The sequence below is a fragment of the Lacerta agilis genome, chromosome 17, assembly GCF_009819535.1.
Source record: "Lacerta agilis isolate rLacAgi1 chromosome 17, rLacAgi1.pri, whole genome shotgun sequence".
Classification (NCBI taxonomy): domain Eukaryota; kingdom Metazoa; phylum Chordata; class Lepidosauria; order Squamata; family Lacertidae; genus Lacerta; species Lacerta agilis.
This window is the reverse complement of record NC_046328.1, coordinates 26738874-26759086: the sequence shown is the minus strand read 5'-3', so window position 1 is coordinate 26759086 and position 20213 is coordinate 26738874. Positions and strand designations below refer to the sequence as shown.

At 47.4% G+C, this 20213-nt stretch overlaps 1 protein-coding gene across 2 annotated transcripts; it reads right to left on the bottom strand.

Annotated features, from left to right (window-relative positions):
• Nucleotides 1-6721: 6721 nt before the first annotated feature.
• Nucleotides 6722-19930, bottom strand: BBS1 (Bardet-Biedl syndrome 1). 2 transcript variants are annotated; one of them, XM_033174792.1, is made up of 17 exons: nt 19831-19930; nt 18539-18615; nt 16927-16961; nt 16330-16602; nt 15510-15556; nt 15088-15141; nt 14668-14740; nt 14234-14365; nt 13245-13351; nt 12898-13018; nt 12366-12524; nt 11242-11311; nt 9829-9987; nt 9171-9304; nt 7843-7977; nt 7310-7396; nt 6722-7093 (listed from the first exon to the last, which is right to left on the bottom strand). In XM_033174792.1, exons 1-17 carry the CDS (start codon nt 19878-19880, stop codon nt 7007-7009), a joined length of 1800 nt encoding a protein of 599 aa, XP_033030683.1. In that variant the 5' UTR covers nt 19881-19930; the 3' UTR covers nt 6722-7006. The 2 variants fall into 2 exon arrangements, with proteins under 2 accessions (XP_033030683.1, XP_033030684.1); XM_033174793.1 differs by having other exon boundaries at nt 19816-19871.
• Nucleotides 19931-20213: the final 283 nt, after the last annotated feature.

Below are 20213 nucleotides of genomic sequence, written 5' to 3'. Positions count from 1 at the left end.
ATAAAAAAATTAGCTACTACATCTCAGGTTTTGATTAAAATTATTGTACTGGATTATCTCACCTTTCAAAATCACTGGTATGAATAAAAAAATTCCTATGCCTTATAGTTTTCGAGTTATTGCAAGGATGGAAATAGGGGGAAATTAGGAAAATGTTATATGCATACAGAATGCACTTCTTAAAGCAATTGTTTAAAGCAATGTGAACAAAAGTCGCTTCTTGGGCCTCTCTGGGATTAGGGGCCCCGAAACTTAAGCTTCATTAGTTTCATACTGTTCGTGTTTATTAAAGGGGTTTTTGTGTGTGTTGCAAAACAAACAGATAAACAGGGAAAGGTACATCTATTGCCTCATAGTCTTTGTGAGAGTTGTGACCTGGGTGAGAGCCAAAATGGGACAGGACCAAACTGCTTCTCTCTCTTGCTGACCCCTAGTGGGGGGAGAACACGCTGATCTTCACATACCGGTAGGTCTCTGAACAGATTGCTTGCAGATGGCATTTGAAATGAGGCTAATTTACCCTAAGAGGACAAATGTATACTGAAGAACTGGGGACCAAGACCCAGTGGGGTGGCTGAAATGTTGGGACTGGGGAGGGATGTATCTGTCTATTTTGGGTTTCTCAGTTTCTGATTTTTTCAAACTTAATTTAGCTCTCCACATTTCTGCAATGATTTGGCATAAAAAAGAACTTGTTAAATTAGTCCGAATTCGTCCCAATAGATTTCCACCTTTGCAAGCAATTGTCCTCTATAATGCCTTGCTTTATGTTCTTTCCCCCACCGGATGTGTTCTTACTTTCCTCTGTTATAAGCAATTTGGTGTACATCGGTTGAAATTTCAGAGAACTCTTGACTGCTGAAGGATTCCCTTTGGCATGATGTTTTGAAGGTGAAAATCAGGTTGTTTTCTCCTTCAAATGCAAACAGAGCTGAATTTCTCCTGCATTCCTAGGGTGGGGGAGCTATGTTCAAATTGCCATGAAGCTTAGAGTGACCATGGGCCAGTGGCACACTCTCAGCCTAAACTACCCCGCAGAGACATGTTGTAAAGATAAAAGGGAAGGGTAGAGAACCATGTTTGTCTCCTTCTTGCATGTGGACAAGAAGGGAGAAATAGAAGAGTAATTTAAAACAAACACATGCAGAGGGAGGCAGGAAGTAATTGCATTTCCCCCAGACAATTCAATTTTTCTGCCCTTAATCTAATTTGTAGAATTTGCTTGCAATCTTATATCACCCACATGTTTTTACAGTCTATTCTTACAATTATGGGATATAATTTAATTTAATTTAATTTAATTTTTTTTAAAAAGAAGACTGTGGCCCCATCTGCACTATACTTTTAAAGCAGTATTATACCACTTTAAACCATCACGGTATCCCCCAAAGAATTATGGGAGTTGTAGTTGGTTAAGGGTGCTGAGAGTTGTTAGGAAGACCCCTCTATTCCACTCATGGAGCTACAATTCTCAGAGTAGGTTAACAATCAGACCCTCTTCCCATGGATCTCTGGGAACTGTAGCTCTGTGGGGGGGGGGTAGGGACCTGAATACCCTTAACAAACTACAGCTCCCAGAATTCTTGGGGGGAAGCCATGACTATTTAAAGTGGTACAATACTGCTTTAATTGCATATTGCAGATGGGGCCTGAAATGCACTAAATTTCCCCATGTTGACAAGTTTTAAGGTAGTGATTCAGAAAATAGTGGGCTCTCTCTCTCTCTCTCTCTCTCTCTCTCTCTCTCTCTCTCTCTGTGTTTGTGTGTGTGTGTGTGTGTTTCACTCTCCTTTCTTTATTGGGCATTACAGAAACGGGCCTGCACTAAGAGTTTCCAGCAAATGCAGTTTCTGTTTTGATTATCCCTTGCATTCATATTTCACATGCAAATGTCACAAGCTGTTTCTGGTATTTTATGTTACCTTTCGCTCTCTCTGTGCATGAAGTTGGTTTCTCTTCTGCCGTCTCACGTCACTTGGGGTTGCCACTCCCTGCCCTCAACACCTGCCATGCCTTTAGCAGTTGCAAAGGTCATACCATAAAATAAGACCCTTTCCCCCAAATCCTCCCCCCCCCCCCCCGCTGCTCTTGAAAACACAGATGCCCTGCTGGAGAGTGAGCTGAGAACCCCAGTGTGTATTACCAGGAATGGGACAGCTTGTCAATTTCATTTTCTCATCTTTCCACAACCTTTGCTTTAGTTTGGTTTTTTTCTTTTAAAAGGCTGCATGAAAATCCATCAACATCTTAGTGCATTCCCAAAAATACATATATGTCTATGAGATTTTGCCTAATACGGCACATTTTCGCAAAGCATTTCCTTAAAATATCATTCATTCCGGGGTGTGTGGGGGTGTGTTAATATGTTGATTGTTCACCTAAAATTAGCATGTGCATTTCTGTAAACGTTACTTGGCCAAAGAACTGCACTGTGGCTTTGGAGATGTGTGAATTTTGAAGGGTGGCTGTGTTTTGATTCATGTAACGTTTCAGAAAGTGCAGATTAAGAGAGTTTCATCTTTAGATGTGGATGGAATGCAATTTCTCCCCATCCGTCAGAGTGGGGAAACTTTTTTCCCAGTTCAAGGGCCGCACTCCCTTCTTTGCAGATATCAGGGGGCCACGAGCCACTGGTGAGCAACTCCAGAGGCAAAAGTGGCCGAAACAATGTGAATTTGGTCTTTGCAGAGTAGACTACTATTTGCAGGGCCCCCCTCCTGTCTTCCATCTATGTATATCCCACTCTTTGTGCATCTGATGAAAGAGGCTGCAGATGCTCACTCAATAAACCAGTAGACTCGGGGAAACATAATGTCTCTCTGAGCTTCTGTTTTCACTACAGATTTAAGAGGGGGCTGTTTTATTGGGATTCCTGGGCTCTACCCAATGTTGTGTCCAATAGTGGACAGGCAAATATTAAAATTGTGCAGCAGAGGAATCCAATGCAACAGCTGCTTTAGCAAAAACTCATTGCCCAGTCCACAGTGCAAATGAATTTTCAGGCAGCTTATGCATTCATTTGGACAACTTTCCAATGAAATGTTGCCAGACATTTCAAATGACTGCAGCTTGATGGGGTGCATGCAACCGCCTCTCTCTTCCACACAGTTTGAGAATCCTATTGGGCAGGTGCAGGAAAGGGAAAACTTTGTTGCTGGACTACAACTCCTATCATCCCTGGGCTAGGCTTATGGGAGTTAGAGTCCAGCTACACCTGGAGAGCTAAATGCTCCCTGACTCTGTATGAGACCGCACCCACTCTGCTTGGACACTCGGAGCAAAGTGGAAATGATGGAACAGGCGTTTGGAGGCACTGCACGTTTAAGTGAAATTGCAGAGGGCCTTCTCGGCAGTGGCACCCTCCCTATGGAACGCCCTCACACCAGATGTCAAGGAAGTAAAGAACTACACAAATGTGTTTGACGTTATGTTTTTATATGTGTTGGAAGCTGCCCAGAGTGGCTGGGGCAACCCAGTCAGACAGGCAGGGTATAAATAATAAAATTATTATTTGAAGCATTGAAAAAGCCTGCAATGGCCACAATCACTCCCTCCAAACCTCCTTGCTCCAACTCTCCACAGTCCTCAAAGGTCGATGCAAAGACTCCTGGGATTGCACTCGCAAAGGCTTGTGGGATTGCTAGGTGCTGTTTTTGCACTCTTTTTTGCCCCTTTTCATGCCATTACTGGGTTTGCAGCGGACCACGTGTGCCTTGAACACATGTAAATGGGGAGTTGCCTGTAGTGTTAAGGTGAATGCCCAGCCTTGCCAGCCTCAGGACCTGGCCCTGAAGGCAACTGCAGTCAGATGAGAAAATAAAAGCAGGTGTTCATGTTAAAACGGTCAGGGAAGTTTAGAAAACAGGTGCCTCTTCCTGAGAAACTTAGCACCTTCTCATAAAGAGGGTGGCTGGTGGAGAGTGTGGTTAGGTATGGAACTTGCTTCTTCACACCTCTGTGTTCGAAAGGTGCAAATACCTGTAAAAGAAAAACCGCACAGATGGAGAAATAGACTCAAAGCAACAGAGGCAGGCTGTCCTTGCGGCTCAAGGAGCTGACCGCCTGCTTCCCCCCCAGCAGACGGGATGGAAAGCTGAGCCCTTCGAAATAGTGCAGAGAGAACCACAAAAGAGGCAGTGCAAAGCTTGGATGGAGAAGAGTTAGAAGAGGAGAAAGGTCTAAACCGATGGTTCCTAAAGGGGGCAGTGGGATTACCAAGGGGGTGCTAACAGGCAAGGGGGTGGCAAGGAGGCGCTGGAGGTATAAATGACTTCTCATGAAAAGCTGGTAGCACTGGATCAATTAAACAATATGGTTTTAGCTGGCTTTTGAACAAACGTTGTAATTCATTGAAACAAAATAGAAAATTCTTTCCAGTAGCACCTTAGAGACCAACTGAGTTTGTTCTTGGTATGAGCTTTCGTGTGCATGCACACGAAAGCTCATACCAAGAACAAACTCAGTTGGTCTCTAAGGTGCTAACTGGAAAGAATTTTCTATTTTGTTTCGACTATGGCAGACCAACACGGCTACCCACCTGTAGTTGTAATTCATTGTTACTGTTCGGTTATTGTCTTCCTTAATGAGTCGTGCAAACCGTCATTTTGAAGAAATGCTTTTCGGCGGGTACAGTAGGGAGCACCTCCAATGTGTTTATGGAACCAAGGAATCGGTGGCCCACAAAAGTTTGGGAACCACTGATCTAAACGGTGCTCGCAGTGCATGCAGAAGGTCCCAGGTTCAATCCCCGCCATCTCCGGGTATGGCTGGGAGAGACCCTGTCTGAAACCCTGGAGAGCTGCTGCCAGTCAGTGCAGGCAGTACTGAGTTAGATGGACCAATGGTCTGTCTCAGTATATGGCAGCTTCCTATGTTCCCCTAGGCTAGCTTCTGAAACTTGGAAAGGATTTTAAAGCCAACTTAGCCCAATGTAAAACTCAAAAGAGAACGACCCAAAGTTTATGATCTCAACAGTGTTGTATGAGATGGTACAACAAACCACAATATGATCACAGAATAACAGAATTGGAAAAACAAAAGGGAAGTGAAGTCCGGAGACAGACCAAATATATTCAAAATTCCATCTAAATCTACAGAAGCTTTGGTGTGAACTATGCATTGATTCAAAGCAATCTCTTCCACTTCATGACCTGCCCCAGACAACCTGAGAATTAAATACTTGTGTTGGTGTTTATTTTATAAAGAAGGATAATAGTCACCAGCTGTGGTGTTATCTAGAGCAGAAATCACCAGCCTCAGCCTTGAGAAGCCCAACATAGAGAGTATTCATGTTCTTTCATGCCTATCTCCTATGTTTTATGCCATTTGGAGTGTCTTTTTCACTCTTATCTTCTACATTCCAGTTTAGTCCAACAGAAAACACAAGTAACTCGGAACAGGGAGTATGCCAAATAAAAAGACAACCATAGATATCAGTGGAGCAAATAATGAGACTTGATACTGGCTCGCAGGACTTCAAATAAAATAAAACAAAAAGGGTCACAAAGGCTTTCTTGGATTTCAGCAGGGATACATAAGATATCAGAAGTCATTTGAGGAAATCTGCTTTCGCAGGAGGGAACCTGCTCCCGGTCCAAATTCAGCTAAACCCAAGAGGTAGAGTGACAATCATGATAATAATAATAATAACTGGCAAAGAACAAAAAAGGTTTTCAGAAATCAAAACTACTCAGCAAATGTAGGGGCTGTCACTGTATTTCAGGTTACGTCAAAATTTTATGGCAGATGACTGTGGCTTCCTGAAACCAAACATTGGTTCAGACCTTGAGTCTGCTTGCTGCTTGTCTGCAGCTCCCCAGAACCCCAAAAAAGATAGGTCTAAGGTGAAGAAGGACTTATTGTTGTCTGGCCTCCCCCTCTCCCCTTCAGCTTCGCTGGATAACCCCATGTTACAGCATTATGAGAGGGAGAAAAACTTCTCTCCAGCTACTCCCTCCACACTGTGCATCACTATGGATTGGGAAGATTTACATTTCAGTTTGAGCGGAATTAAATTCTCCCCCAGCCCAAGTCTCAAAACAGAGAACCTGCGAGATGGGCAGCCCAGCTCCACATGTAACATGAATTCAGGCCCCAGTGTCAGCATGCAGACACCTCGGGCAACTATTGGGAGTGGAGTATTCCACCAGGGCTTTGCGGAGCTGATGCTTGTCCTGGGCCAAGTGGCTGCTGCATGTGAATCTATATTTCCCACTATGCTCCAGAACAGTGGAAGCATCAGGCATTGTGAGGGCACTGTCCGAAATCTTAAATGATGGCTTGATACCATCTATTGCTCTAGCCAGGAGTAGCCATAGGCAGGAGAAGGGAGCTCTGGGGAAGAAGGAGAGCCCACTGAGGACTCATTCAAACCTTGAAACAGCCTCACAGGAGTTCTGCCTTCATCTCCCCCCCCCAACCCTTATGCTCAAAAGGGGTGACTGGGGTGTTGCTTTTACTTTAATTATATATATTGTGGTTTTATGTTTTGATTTTGTTCTGTGAGCAGCCCTGAGACCTCCGGGTATAGGGCGGTATATAAATCCAATCAATCAATCAATCAATCAATCAATGGTCATATCCCTCCCCTCTAAAGAAATAAAGTCCAACAAATTTTAACTTCCAATGATAGCAGAGGTGCTCCAGCCCCCTGATCTTTTCTGCACACCCTTCTCCAGTGCTCCAAACACCTTCACTCAGATACATGCCCCAAAGTCAAACGTAAGAATAAATAACATTTATTGAACCACTGGCCTTAATTTGCTGTTCCACCTCTCCATTTCTGGGCCCAGAAGACAAGCTGTGGCTAATTCTGTGGCGGCCTCTGGATGTGGGCTCTTCCTCAGTGTGAGGAGGAACTCCGCATACCCCATTGCAAATGACGCCGGCTATCCTAGGGTGGTGCTCCTCTCCAGGTGACCCATCCCAGAACTGACGGAGGTAAAGTCTATGCTACCGCTGAGGCACACAGCCCAGGGAGAAGACTACAGGTGGGTTGGAAACAAGCTCACACGGCCGCCAGGCCTTCGCTGACAGGCATGTTGATGTGCGCCGTCAGCAGCGGCTCAGGCTCCCCCTCGTGCAACACGAACACCTGCAACACAAAGGAGACGAGAGGAGCGGAGAGGCAAGAGGGCCTGTGGTCAGCAGGCCAACGCAGCGGCCATCTTGGATTGCAAGTCAGCATACAAACTGGGATCAAGGCACAGGGAAGGCAGGCTTTTTTTTTTTTGACAGGCAAGCCCCCCAAGACTGGGAAATCAATGGCACGGGAAGTCAAGGGGGGGGGAATCAAAGAAGGAACGCTAACCTTAATAATATCTGAGGTCCCTTGTTCGCTCAGACACTCCACAAAGGTGGCCAGAGGGTAATTCAATCCTGGAACCAACATGGGAGTCTGCAGGGAGGCAAGAAAAATGCAGGAAATTCTCAAGGCAAGCAGGGTTTCAGGGAAGAGGCTGGGCTAAGAGCCCAAGGAAGGAGGTGTGTAGCAAGGAGCAAATCTGTGACTCCAGGTGAGGCTGAGTTAGGGTTTTTGGCCAAAGTTTTTGAGCTATTTTTGCAAAATCTCAATAAATAAAAAGTTTTTGAGCTATTTTTAAGGAAATCCACCAAAACCTACACTTCCAACATGGGTTGCCATACATCCAGATTTTCAAGGACATCTTAGTGTTTCCTGCCTGGACACTGCTTCTGACTGCCTAATCCCAGCTATGTCCCGGAAATTCCAAACGTATGGCAACCCTACTCTGAGGTCACTGGACAACCGCACAGGGGGGCCTGTGCAAAACATTTAGGAGAGGGGGTCAGGGGAGATCCAACTTAGGAGAAGGATGGAATTACCTTAAAGAAAGGATGCTCTATGGAATAGAGATTTTCATCATACAGGAAGCTGATGAGAAGGTTGGCGACTGCACGGGTATCTGACATGTTCTGGAGGTTAAGGGTCAACTTGAAGGTGGGGCCCATGCCCTGGACCTGCAGAAGGGCAGAGAAGTGCATTATGGGAAACTGAGTGTGTGAGACAAAGGGGAGTGAGGACGGGGCAGGGGGGGGAGTGTCTCAGCAATGTCTCAATGTTTCATCCAGAGGGGCCTCTGGGTAATATCCAACCCAAGGGTGCCCCCAGACTGTCATTATTTTGCAGGAGGGATTCAAAAGCACATGGGAACTTTAGGTTGACACAGCCCTAGCACAACAAATCCACTTTAAAAAAAAGAACTGGACATTTTACGGTTTGGAAAGTGATAGGGAAATACAAAATATGGGATGAACAAATGATTAGTGGGAAGAGGTATAAACATTCCTGCAAGCAAATCAGAATGAATGCTCAATAATGACCAGATATAATCTAACCTCCTCCTAAGGTCTGTGCAAGAAGATAAGGATGAATGCTCAATAAACAGGTAATCCAGAGGGACCCAAAATCAGATTAGGCCCACTGACGCCAATGGACCCGAGCTACTTCAGTCTATTGAGTGGGTTTACTCTGAGCATGACTTAGCTGGATACAACAGCTCAGGCAGAGCCCATCCCTTCTCAAGAATTCCTGATTTACTCCATTTATTTATTTATTTATTTATTTATATTTCATTTTCATTTTTAACAATATTCTTATACATTTAAATCATTTTCAATTTTAGCACATTTGAGATTACTTGAATCCCTGGACTCCCCCCCCACCCTCCCCTGGTTTCCCATTTTTAATTATTCTTTCTATTGCATCTAATGACATTTTTCCAATCCATTTTATAAACTTTAATCTTGCTCAATTATAAGTGTTATAACAATCCTGCTAACTTTTTAAAATATTTACAGTGGTCTTTAAGATACTCTATAATCCCCCTCGCCCCATTCTTTACTGAATTTTTCTTCATCTTGGTGTCTGATCTTCAGTCATCTTCACCATTTCGGCATAGTCCATCATCTTGGTTATCCACTCTTCCTTGCTTGGGACCAATTTACTCCCCCCCCCCTTTTTTTAAAGCAGCCCACCTTTATTCTTGCACCATCCTCTGATTTAACACATTATTTCCTTTCCTCCCTTCACCCCATCCTGGGGTCACCCTTCCAGCTTTCCTCTATTTTCTAGGGATTGGCACCATTTTTAAGGAAGCCTGCCTCGATTCAGACCAATCGTGTATCCATTTCCCCCTTCCCCTTCTCCTCACCACAGCGTTCATCTTCAGCTGCTCCTGCGCCGACTCGGAGACAGGCGTCATGTTGCACTGCAGCGCTTGGGCGTAGGCTCGGGCCGCCATGAGTCGGATGCGGCTCAGGTCCGTCTGAAACACCCGGTGCATGGCTGGGCGAGGGGGTGGGGGAGAAGGAAGCAAAGTGAAACAGGGAGGAGGAAGGAGAGAGAAGAGACCTTCCCTTGTGCCATCATCAAAACACCCTCCACCTGCAGAAATTAGGGGGTCTGTTGTGCAACAGCTCAGGGCTGGAGCACTTAGGTCCTAGAGTCAATTCTGAGCATCTCTTTCCTGGCTGAGATCACCCACAAACCACGCTTCACGTAAAGGTGTTCCTACACCAGTCTGTATTCTTAGCCACAAAATATGAACAGGGACTTTTGTGTTTAGCAGAATTCTCAGGGATTCTTACACTGTGAATGTGTCAAAACATGGTCAAACAAACGAACAAAATCTAGCCATTTCAAAGGCTCATTCAAAGAGAGATTCCTAAAGCCTCTAGATGTGTAACGAGGAAACGTTCCCTGATCCAGAGACCACAGAGGAAAGAGCTAGGAGTTTGTATCTGGCTAGGATGTCGTGCGCCTGTAAGAGAGGCTGCCATGCTCCGAGACGCACTGCTCATGCGACTCACCCACGCCACTCTCTCGCTCCCGCAGCGTCTGGTCCACGTACAGCTTTGTCTTTTTGGGCACGTTGAGCTTGATGCTCTGGGCGACGGGGGCTCCCACAACCGCGTCGCGCTTGTCAAACGTGGCGGTGCGTTTTAGGATCTTGATGATCAGGCCCCCGCCTAGGAGAAGAGCAGAAACTCATGTATGCGACTCCAGCGGCAAGAATGCTACTCGCCCAAAAATGGAACGAAGCAGAAGTCCCAGCAAAGGAAGAATGGATACAAAAACTTATGGAATATGCAGAAATGGCGAAACTTACCAGAAGGGTAAGAAATCAAGATAACCAAAATAACAAAAGGGTAACTGGTGTTAGCTTGCCTTCAATAGAGACAATTTATGCTACCCGAGTTAGGAAGAGAGCAGAGAGAATTGTAGCAGATCCTTTACATCCCGGTTATCATCTGCTTGATTTACTTCCATCTGGATGTCGCTACAGGACTTCATATACAAAATCGGCCAGGCACAAGAATAGTTTTTTCCCTTGTGCCATTAAATTGTTAAATTCGTAGTTTTATAGCTGAAGGGGAGATAAATTATGGGTGGGGTTTCTTTGCTTCTTTGTATTGTGAGAGGAACAGTGTCTGTATGTTTACATTGCAATGTAGCCGAAACAAATTCCAAGTATGTTGGAAAATGTACTTGGCCAATAATAAAATTTATTATTATTATTATTATTATTAAATAATGGAAATGGTTTATTGAATATTTACAGATAAATTGTAAGCAGATAAAAACATTGGCAGGATTCTTGTAATAACCTGCCGTTTCATAAGAGTATATATGTAAAGAAGATGAATAAATGAACAAATTAAGCTAATTTAGATATGCAGAAGATATTAAAAATAAAGTTAAGGAACCGCAGAAAGTGGGGGAAGGAAGCCAAGTTTTGAAATGTCAAAATGATGGTAAAATCAGTGAACTGTATAAATCTGAAAACTATAAATAATAAAAAAGGAGAAGGGGAGAAACGACAGAGGGGCAAGGAGTCAAGTAGGACAGGGAAGTGCCTTCGCTTGATAGGCTCCCCGCCCCTGGCCTATACAACCCACTCCAGCGAGTTTAGACCAACATGACTTCTCCCTAAGAAAGCCTGAGAGATGAGTATCTTCAGCAAAATTCTCAGCTGCAACTTGTTCTTCACAGCCTGGGCTCCATATCAGGAGGGACAACTGCATGCTGCAACCAGACAGTAGCTCTGCTGATTTCAAAGCCTCCATTGTTCAGATGCAGCTTACCCCTGAATGCTACCTGCTGGGGAAAGGGCCATTGTATCATAGAAACCCTACTTCCATAGGCATCTGGCTGCCCCCTGGGGAAGGGCAGGAGGTCGGGCTAAGTGCTCTGACTTCACAAGGCACAACATCTGCTCTTACCTTTGGTGGTCATGACAAGCGTGTTATCTTCCCTCCCATAGCGGCCAAAGCAGATGCTGCTGACAACGTCCTGGCAGCAGAAACAGAGAACAAGAGATGAAGGTGGGTTGTAATATAGTAAGTAATAAATATTTAATATGGTCAAAGACCAGCAAGGAAGGTGGGTTGCTGCTTTTCGCAGAGAGAAGACAGGTGTGCTTGTCTTCGGTGTGGCCGTATAGCTTTCCTTTCTTTGATTTGGTCTTTGCCAGTAGTACAGCACTTGCTTTTCATGCTGAAGGTCCAATGGCATCTCCAGCTAGGAGGAAGGCTGGGAATATCCTCTGCCTGAAACCCTGGAGAGCAGCTACCAGTCAGTGGTACCTAATACTGAGTTAGATGGACCAATGGTGCAACTTGGCCTTTGGCAGGTTCCCACATCCCTATGGGAGCTCTTTGTCTTCTCATGGCTCTCTCACCGCATCTCTACCCTCCCAGCCCAGGGCACCTCACCTCCTCCCAGGATGCCTCCCTGCCAGCTCTCCTTCACCTCCTGCGGGTCTTCCCTCTGCCGAGGACAATCTCCCTCTCTCTGTGTGCTCAGTTCAGGAGCTGAGAATGGCCAGGAATGGCCCACAGCAGGTCCTGAACAGGTAGGCTGAGTGAGGATACAGCCTGTGCACTGTTACTGAAGGAGGGAACTGTAGGGGAGGCCATCTGCAGCAGAAAGGGTGCCTCTCTGGACCAAGGGAGCTTCTGCTTTGCATGCAGAAGGTCCCAGGTTGAATCCTCAACATCCCCAGTTTAAAAATGGATCCCGGCCAAGAAGGACCGGTGGTGTGACCAAGTCAAGGGCAAGTTCCAATGCCTTGCCAGACCCACATTCAACAGGAGGAGCCATGTTTCCCAGGAACTGAATCAAGGAGTCTCAATTCTCTAGTTCTCCTGTTTCAATCCCACAGATGACAAACACACTTCCCGTTAAGAGTGAGGGATGAGACAGAGCAGCCTGGGCTCAGAGAAACAAACATACAGTGTCACACACAAACACTTTCCCCACCCACGATGCGACTAGTTCCTGTTCCAAACCACCAGAATGCCCTCATTGAGCCCTGAATGTGGGCACCCCTGTTCCTGCCTCTCACCTGCGTTTGGATGATGTTCACAAGGTTCTTGTCCTGGTATATGTGCACCTCCATATTGGCCAAGGCAACCAGCACAGCATGGAAGCTCTGAAACTTCTCATCTATGAGACTCAAAGTGATGGGGGTGGCTGGCAATGGGATCACCCAGAGCTTCTTCCCCTGCCACGAGAACAGGATATATTAAGGAACCCAGCAGAACAGCTTCTCCGACCTGGTCCTCAATTGATTTCCTTGCTAATTAAAGGCCACCCCCCACCAGGATTACCCTTCTTTTAACAGGATCCTCCTATAAAACAGAATTGGGTACAGCAATAGCACCACCTGGGAACCACAGTACACACACATATACACAACACAATGCCCTTCAATGTACCTTGGCTCCATTCACTTAACTCTAATGCACCTTGAGTTCCAGAAGTGAGCCAAGGTTCAAGTTAAGCGCTGCTGCCTTCAGTTGACAGTTTGAGGTGAGGCAGATTGCCAAAGCTGTGGCCAGTAATTAAAGCTGCCCTCCACCCCATGACCCCACAACCTTCTGAGTAAAGCTTTGAAGGGTTTCGTCGGAGCAGGCCACCACAATGTTCTTTTGGACCCAGGACAAGCCCACGGCTTGAGAACTCAGCTCAATGCAGTATTTGGGTCGCTTGGAGTTCCTGCGTGGAAGAGAAAGACAGCGGTGGCAGGTCAAGTCCAGGCCTGGCCTCCTCGTGGTCAGCAAAGCAGGCAACTCCAGTGCCAGGATGGGTGATGCACAAGATATGGGGCTCTTCCTCGCCATGTTCTTACCAGCTTGCTCTGAAACATGTCAGCCTCCCTCTTCAACCCATCAGGCCCTCTCTGCCCTCCCAAAACACCCCCAGCAGCTCCTCCTCTGCCCACCTGCGGAGGATGTAGATGCACCCATTACGGCAGGCCACAATGAGCCGATACTCCACATCGTACTGCCCAGTGACATCCAGGAAGGCTGGCACGCTTGGTACCTTTGTCTGCCGTTAAAAAAGAAAAACAGTGCTGAAGCTGGATACTGCCCCACTCCCTGGCACGTTGCCTCGCAGGCGACAGACGCAAGAGGGACATTTTTAAACAGTCACATCACCGGGATGGGACTGGCAGGCGGGTGGTCACCCCTGGACAGTTTTGAGGGTTTGCTAGTTGAAACAGACACCCCCATTCATTACCAATATCCCTGCCACTCTAACTCAGGCTCCTGAGATTTCACAGACATGGGCCACAGCGTTCAAACCTACAAAATCTAGAAACCTGCTCTTTGTCGTCGTTTTTAAACCGGAAGCCATGGAATCAGTGGAGGTTGGCACTTACCGGAACTGATAGGGCACAAGGCAACAGTAACTGGAGCCAGAGAAGTGCAGACACACTTCTAAGTAAGGAAACAGGGAAGTGGAGGCTGGCAAAAGCCAGACTGAGGTTGGTGGCACAGTGTCCCAATCACCTTCATGGTCTAGCCTCCACTGCATGGAATGGTGAATCCAACAGCTTATTGTTTTTATTCATTCATTGCATTTGTATCCCACACTTCCTCCCAGGGAGGAAATATGTAGAGATATTCCCTTTGCATTCTCATAACACCCCTCGGTGGTAGGTTAAGACTGAAATATGACGGCTGCCCAAGATCGCCCAGTTAACTTCAGGGTTGGGAGCAAATCTGAAAGCAGATCTCCTCAGTCCCGACTCCAATACTCGATCCCCCCAACATTGTCTTGAATTCTGCAACTGGTCGTTGTGATTGTGAGTGAGCAGCTTCCACTTAGCCTCAAAGGACATAAGACAGAGAGCAAAATGACCCTCTCCTCCCTCTCTTGAAATAAGCATGCTATTGAGCTTCAGAGCACTCTTCTCCAGGGCCTCACCTGCACCAGCATACTGAAGGGCTCAGGGTCCAAGATGATGATGTCGCTGTTCTCCGTCCCAAGCACCAGGCAGCTGATAGAGCCCTCGTCTGCCACGCTCTTCTTCAGGGTAGTCATGCAGGTAATCAGTGACTGAAAGATAGGGAGGGGCAAAGGGGCACCTTTATGCATCAAGAGAGGTGAACCCCAAGGGACTAGGGTATGTTTCCCAGCCATGGGCAACTGGTTCTGTAAATGCACTTCAAATCTGGGACACTTGGAAGCATGGGAAACTTGTGCCTAACCTTTTGCTACTTGATTGCCCCAAGGCCATTCTTGGCTTCGAGGAAGAGTTGGCAGTATTTGCCTGGGATCAACCAAACAGCATCCCAACCCTCCTCCTCTTCTGGGATGTTCAAAGGGTGGGAGTGGATATGGAACATGAGAGTACGCACCTGGCGCTTGAGCGGCTGCATTTTATACTGGTTCACAAAGGACTCCATCTCAGGAGGGTCAAGGGCCAGGAACCTGCAGAGCAGATGGGGAAGGTGATGAAAGGAGCCCAGGGCCCCAGCCCCCCCCCCCCAAACACACAGAGGGAGAGAGAGAGACACGACCTCCAACAGAGAGAGGATGAAAAAAGGAGACCATTTCTCACAATCAAAGCTGTGTTCCCATCCAGCCTGAAGCAGGGCACTTGGGCTGGAGTGGGTGTTACAGGAACATCCAAAACTTCCTTGTGCCGAGTCAGACCACTGGCTAATCTAACTCAGTATTGTCTACACTGACTGGCAGCAGCTCTCCAGGATTTCAGACAGGAGCTTTTCCCAGCCCTGCCTGGAGATTCCCAGCCCTGCCCACACCAAAGAACTCACCTCAAGGACTGCACTGACAAGGGCGGCTCCGTATTTTCTCTGTCCGCGTTTTCCCTGTTGAGACACACCAGGCAAGTCAGGAGGTAGAGCCCTGGGTTTCTGTGGCTCACGCCAGTGTGGCACAGTAAACAGTCTCGAACCACAGAGCCCTGGGCAAGTTTGTTCGCCCTGAGCCTCGGCTTCTCTAGTCAATTAAATGGGAGCTTTCACAGCCCAGACTTGCAGGGGTGACCAAAAAGCGGATTATAAAGCACTTTTTTTTTTTGCATGCCAATGTAAGAAATAAACTCCCACTCTGTCTGGCATGCTCTCCATTCCCACCTGCCCCTAGTTGACACCCAGCCTTGTTTGCTTATCCTCCCGATGTTTAGAGGCGGCTCAGAAGACCTGGTCTCGCCCTGCCCAGTCTCAGAGCTCCTTACCGGATCATCTCCAGTGTCTCCTTCATTGACAGGAGGTCAACCTTGTCCTACCAAGAGAGAAGGAGGACAGTCAACTGCTGCTCCCTACAAGAGAGGCAGGCGTACACTGCAGAGCTGAGCCAAGACTTAAGGAACTGGAAGGGCTGCTGGTGACGAATCAGAAACCAAGAGGGATTTGCACTGCAATTAATTAAGCAATTGCATTTATATCCCACTTTTCATCCAAGCAGCTCAGGGTGGCAGACGTGGTTCTCCCCCTTGCGAAGTAGGTCAGACTGAGAGCCGATGACTGGTCCAAGCCGCGAGCTTCACAGCTGAGTGGGGATTTGAATCCTGGTCTCCCAGGCCCTAGTTCAACACTCTAACCCAGGAATGGGAAACTGTTTCCAGTCCAAGGGCCACATTCTATCCCAAGTAACTTTCTAGGGCCCCAGTGGTGGGCAGAGCCAGCAGCAAAAGTGGGTGGAACAATGGATACAAATTTTATATTTTCATGCAGTTTCAACACAACCCTTTTTTTGCCCTCCATACAGGCAAGCAAGAGACATCATCGAACATACGGGTATTCCAGCCTTGCAAAAGCACCCAGGAAGGGTGAAAAGCAGGTCTAGTAAGGGGTATGGACTGGGGGTGGAGGCTATGGCCTTGAGAGAGACCTGAGAGCCAGGCAGAGAGGGCTGGAAGTTTACTACTTCTGCTCCAACCACACTGTCCCTCAGGCAGGAAGGATGGGAGGGAAGGTACCTAAAGACCCATGACCAAAGGGGTTCTGGCTAGCAGACAGCTTCCACAAGCCCTCCCTCCTCCTCCTCCTCCTCACCTCCTTTGCCTGCTCCCAGACATCCTTCTCTGTGGAGTTGACTTCCAAGGGGGGCAGAGCATAGCGGAAGTAGGGGCGCATGTTCTTGTACACGTAGATGTAGGGACCGGCAGCCACCCCCACAGCAGGAACACACAGTTCATGACGCTCCATCAGGAAGGCAGCCACGCTTGTGGGCAAGTCCAACAAGACATTCTCGCTCAGGAGGTCCATGCCGTGGTACACCTTCAGCTTCATCTCGTGACCTGTAGGGCCCAGGTCGCCCACCACCAGCTGGGAAAGGGGGAAAGCAACAACAACAACAACTAGGAGCCTCCTTGAATGATGCGCAAGGATGTTTGTGTCCCTTTGGAGGCTCCGAAACCTAAACCGATAAACCTAAAAGCAAGCAGGCAAAAGGAACCAAGAGTAGACTAGGAACGTGCACTCAAAATCTACACAAGAAAAATTGTATTATGCAATAATAGCCTATTAGACCAGACGGAGAGGTGGAGAAAGACGGGAAGAGGTACCCAACAGGCAGCAGATTTGCAAGTGTGATGAATATGGGCAGTACAAGAGAAGGATTTGTGGATGTGACAGTGAAAGTTCCCTTACCTTACAGTCTCCATCACCATGCAGGTCAGCCAGGGCTGGAAAAGACAGCAGAACCTGTATCAGCCCAATTAAAGAGATCCACACATAAGCAAGGGGGGGGAGGGCAGAGGAGCCCCATCCCCCCAGAGCTACTATTTTTATAAGGATACCAGGCAACATCCCCTGTTGAAAGTAAAGTCACCTGCAATTGACTTCACCCCCAAGAGGCGCACCCCTCCATTGCCCCCCAAGACAGACAGATGCAAACAACAGAACTGTTAGGAAAATATAGGTTAATGAAAGTCTCCTGCAGATGCAGGTAAGTCAACAGGGAGGCACACAGCTTTAGCAGAAACTTGAATGCTGGAATGGAAGGAGCTTCTCTGGAGCTGTCTGAATAGGGGAAAGTAACTACTGTATATGCTTTCATGAGATCGACAGAGTGACTTCTCTTGTTGGAGAACCCCTACTACTGTCCTGAGGCTTTCCATGTGTTTCTTTACCTTTAAATCAAAGCAAACAAACAAACAAACAAAAACCAAACACACACACACACACACACACACAAAAATCTGAATACTGTACTGGTTTGGAAGAAATAACCCACTCAGAATCCTGAAATTCAAGGAAATATTAGACTTTTCCAAAAACCGAAAGATGCCTTGAATTGACACTGTGGGAGAATAACATACCTCCCACAACCCTTGAAAGCTTTAAAATCAGCCAAGTGTCCACAGAAGAATCTCCACCATCCAGGAGAATCAAAAGCAGGCGAGGAAAGGATGCAATATGGTTGGCGCTACACTTTCCTCAACCACACAGTGGTGTAGCACCCTCTAGTGGAACGAAGGGTGACATGGTGAGCCCAACATTGGCCATAAAGGGATGGCACGCCTTCTGGTGGGCATGAGGATCAACCACTTCTCAGGCCACTCCCTCAATTTTTCTTCTTAGAGATCCAAATGGTGGCACTGGTCAGCATGTTCTGGCCACACACTGGCCATTGCCTCCCTGTCCAGCCATTCTATGGGTAGAAGGAAGCTGGGTGCCTCCCTCCCATTGGACAGAAAAAGAAAGGCGCAGCTCTGAACACGTGCAGATAGCATTTCCTATACTACTAAGCCACACCTGATCCCCACATGTCTGGGACTGGAGGCAACAAATTCCAGGATAGAGGGTGCAGTCTTATAAAAAGAGTGGTTCTCACGATTGAGTCACTCCTTATTCCCACAATGGTCCAGAGCAATGTTACATTATGGAGCATTCTGGGAAATATGACGGCTCCCAGTTGTCTGGTACAGATTCAGACAGAGCTCTGCTGTCAGGTAAACCCACCAAGGCGCATTGTAGCAGGAGAGTGCCCACCAAAGACCACTCAAGTCTGCTGGGACCTACCCTTGCCTTCCTTCCTGAACCACTTCCACCAAAGCAAGCTGTCACAAAGTAGGCACTGCTTGTGCTGCGGTGCGGAAAACAAAATATGGTTTTACCTACTGCAAACCCAGGGAGAACCAGCAGATAGTCAAAACTGTGCCTGTCTCAACCACTGTACATTACGATCACCATATCCACCCATCAAAACAGGAAAAAAGACAATGCTTATTAAGGAGAGAGAAAACGAACTCAGACTTACTGACGCAAGAGGAAAATGTGTAGAGGCTGGCCACCGGGTCGTAGTGGGCGTCCAGCCATTTGGAATTGGCTTGAATGCTGCAATGGTTGGAGGAAAGGTTGAGAAAATGTACAAAATGAAATATATTGCAGATAGTTTCAGCCCAGAGCCAATTCTCTAGGGGTCTCTTTTCACACCTGACCTAAATCCCTCCAACCACAAAGCCTCTACAGAGCAGTTACAGAAACTCAGAAGTCTTGATTGCCAATTCCCATTTTCTATCACAAAAACCAGTGTGTTCCGAAAGAACCCAGGAGTTCTGACTCTGCTTCTCTGTCTTTATTTCACATAGACAATTCCAAGTTGCATCCCTCTGACAGCTCATTGTGATTCTCTCTCATGCAGCTGGGCAAAGAACTCCTCAAAGTCATTGAGTCTGCAATTCTATGCACATATACCTGGGAACAAGCTACATTGAGCTCAATGGGACTGAGTCAACATGCTCAGGATTGGTGCTGTTTGTTTGTATCCTGTCCTTCCTTCAAGGAGCTGACGGTGTCATACACAGTTCTAAATATATTAAGGATGAGGATGTTCTTGTGAACTAGATGGGTTTATTCTCATTCAAAAATCTATTGTGTCCAGCAAACATGCCTCTCCCAAGTCAAACAGATACTGATGGGGCAAAGCTCCCACCCCTGCAAAAAAAAGCAATTTGCCCACAATTTTTGCCGCCCCTTCTTCCCCCCAATATTGTCACTGCCCACCGCCAGAAAAATGCAAACCAGTTCCCTAAGCAAAACGAATGCGGCAAGAGACTCACTTCCATGTTATCTACATGTTCTCATCGCCTGCTGTACTGGGGTTTTGAGCAGATCATCTGATACCTTTTTTATTTAGATGAAGAGGTTGCTCTGTGCGTTTGACAGATGCACTTGGGGGCACAAACGGAGCAGACAGAGAAGTTCTCTTCTGCACGGAAATGGGCTGATGGTGGGAACCAGCAGCACCTGTTGGATTTCTGCCTGCCTCCGTGGTGCAGCTGCGACAGGGCTCCTCCTCGGGGGTGGGATAGAGGGGGAGGAACTGGCCACAGTGCAGACACGCGTCACTTACGGGGGGGAGATGGAAACCAAAACAAACGCATGCGCACCCACTTTTCTTCTAGGGAACCCAGGAGTCCGAGCTCCTCCCCCCTCCCTCGCCAGTGCAGGCAAGAATCCTGAAAGCGGGGAGGGGACGGGGGGAGCAAGAGAAAAAGCGGAAGGGGGGGGAGCAGCTGCCCTCTAAAACGCGACCTCTCCGGGCTTTACCCGTCGCCAGCTGCTCCCGAGGACGACGAAGGCAGCGTCGCGGCCGCCATGAGAGCACCTCGGGTAAGCCAGGGGATCCGTCGCCATGGAAACCCCGCGGGAGCCAATGGGTGCGCCGAAAAAAGGAGTCCCGTCCCCAGCAGAAGTCGTCGTGCTCATAGACTTGCGGAAAGTTTAAGACTAACACGCAAGCACACAACCAAGCTGCTTCCGGGCTGACCTGGCCGATCCACAGAGCTCTCTTGAGAAGCATTTTCGACAGCTTCTGGTGCAAAAACTAAGGGCTGGGCCAGACACACTGCGAGTGCTATGTTGCCTCAGACGCACAGAAGGGGCTCCGAGGGGCCATCTAGTCCAACCCCCTGCAGTGCAGGAATCTCAAC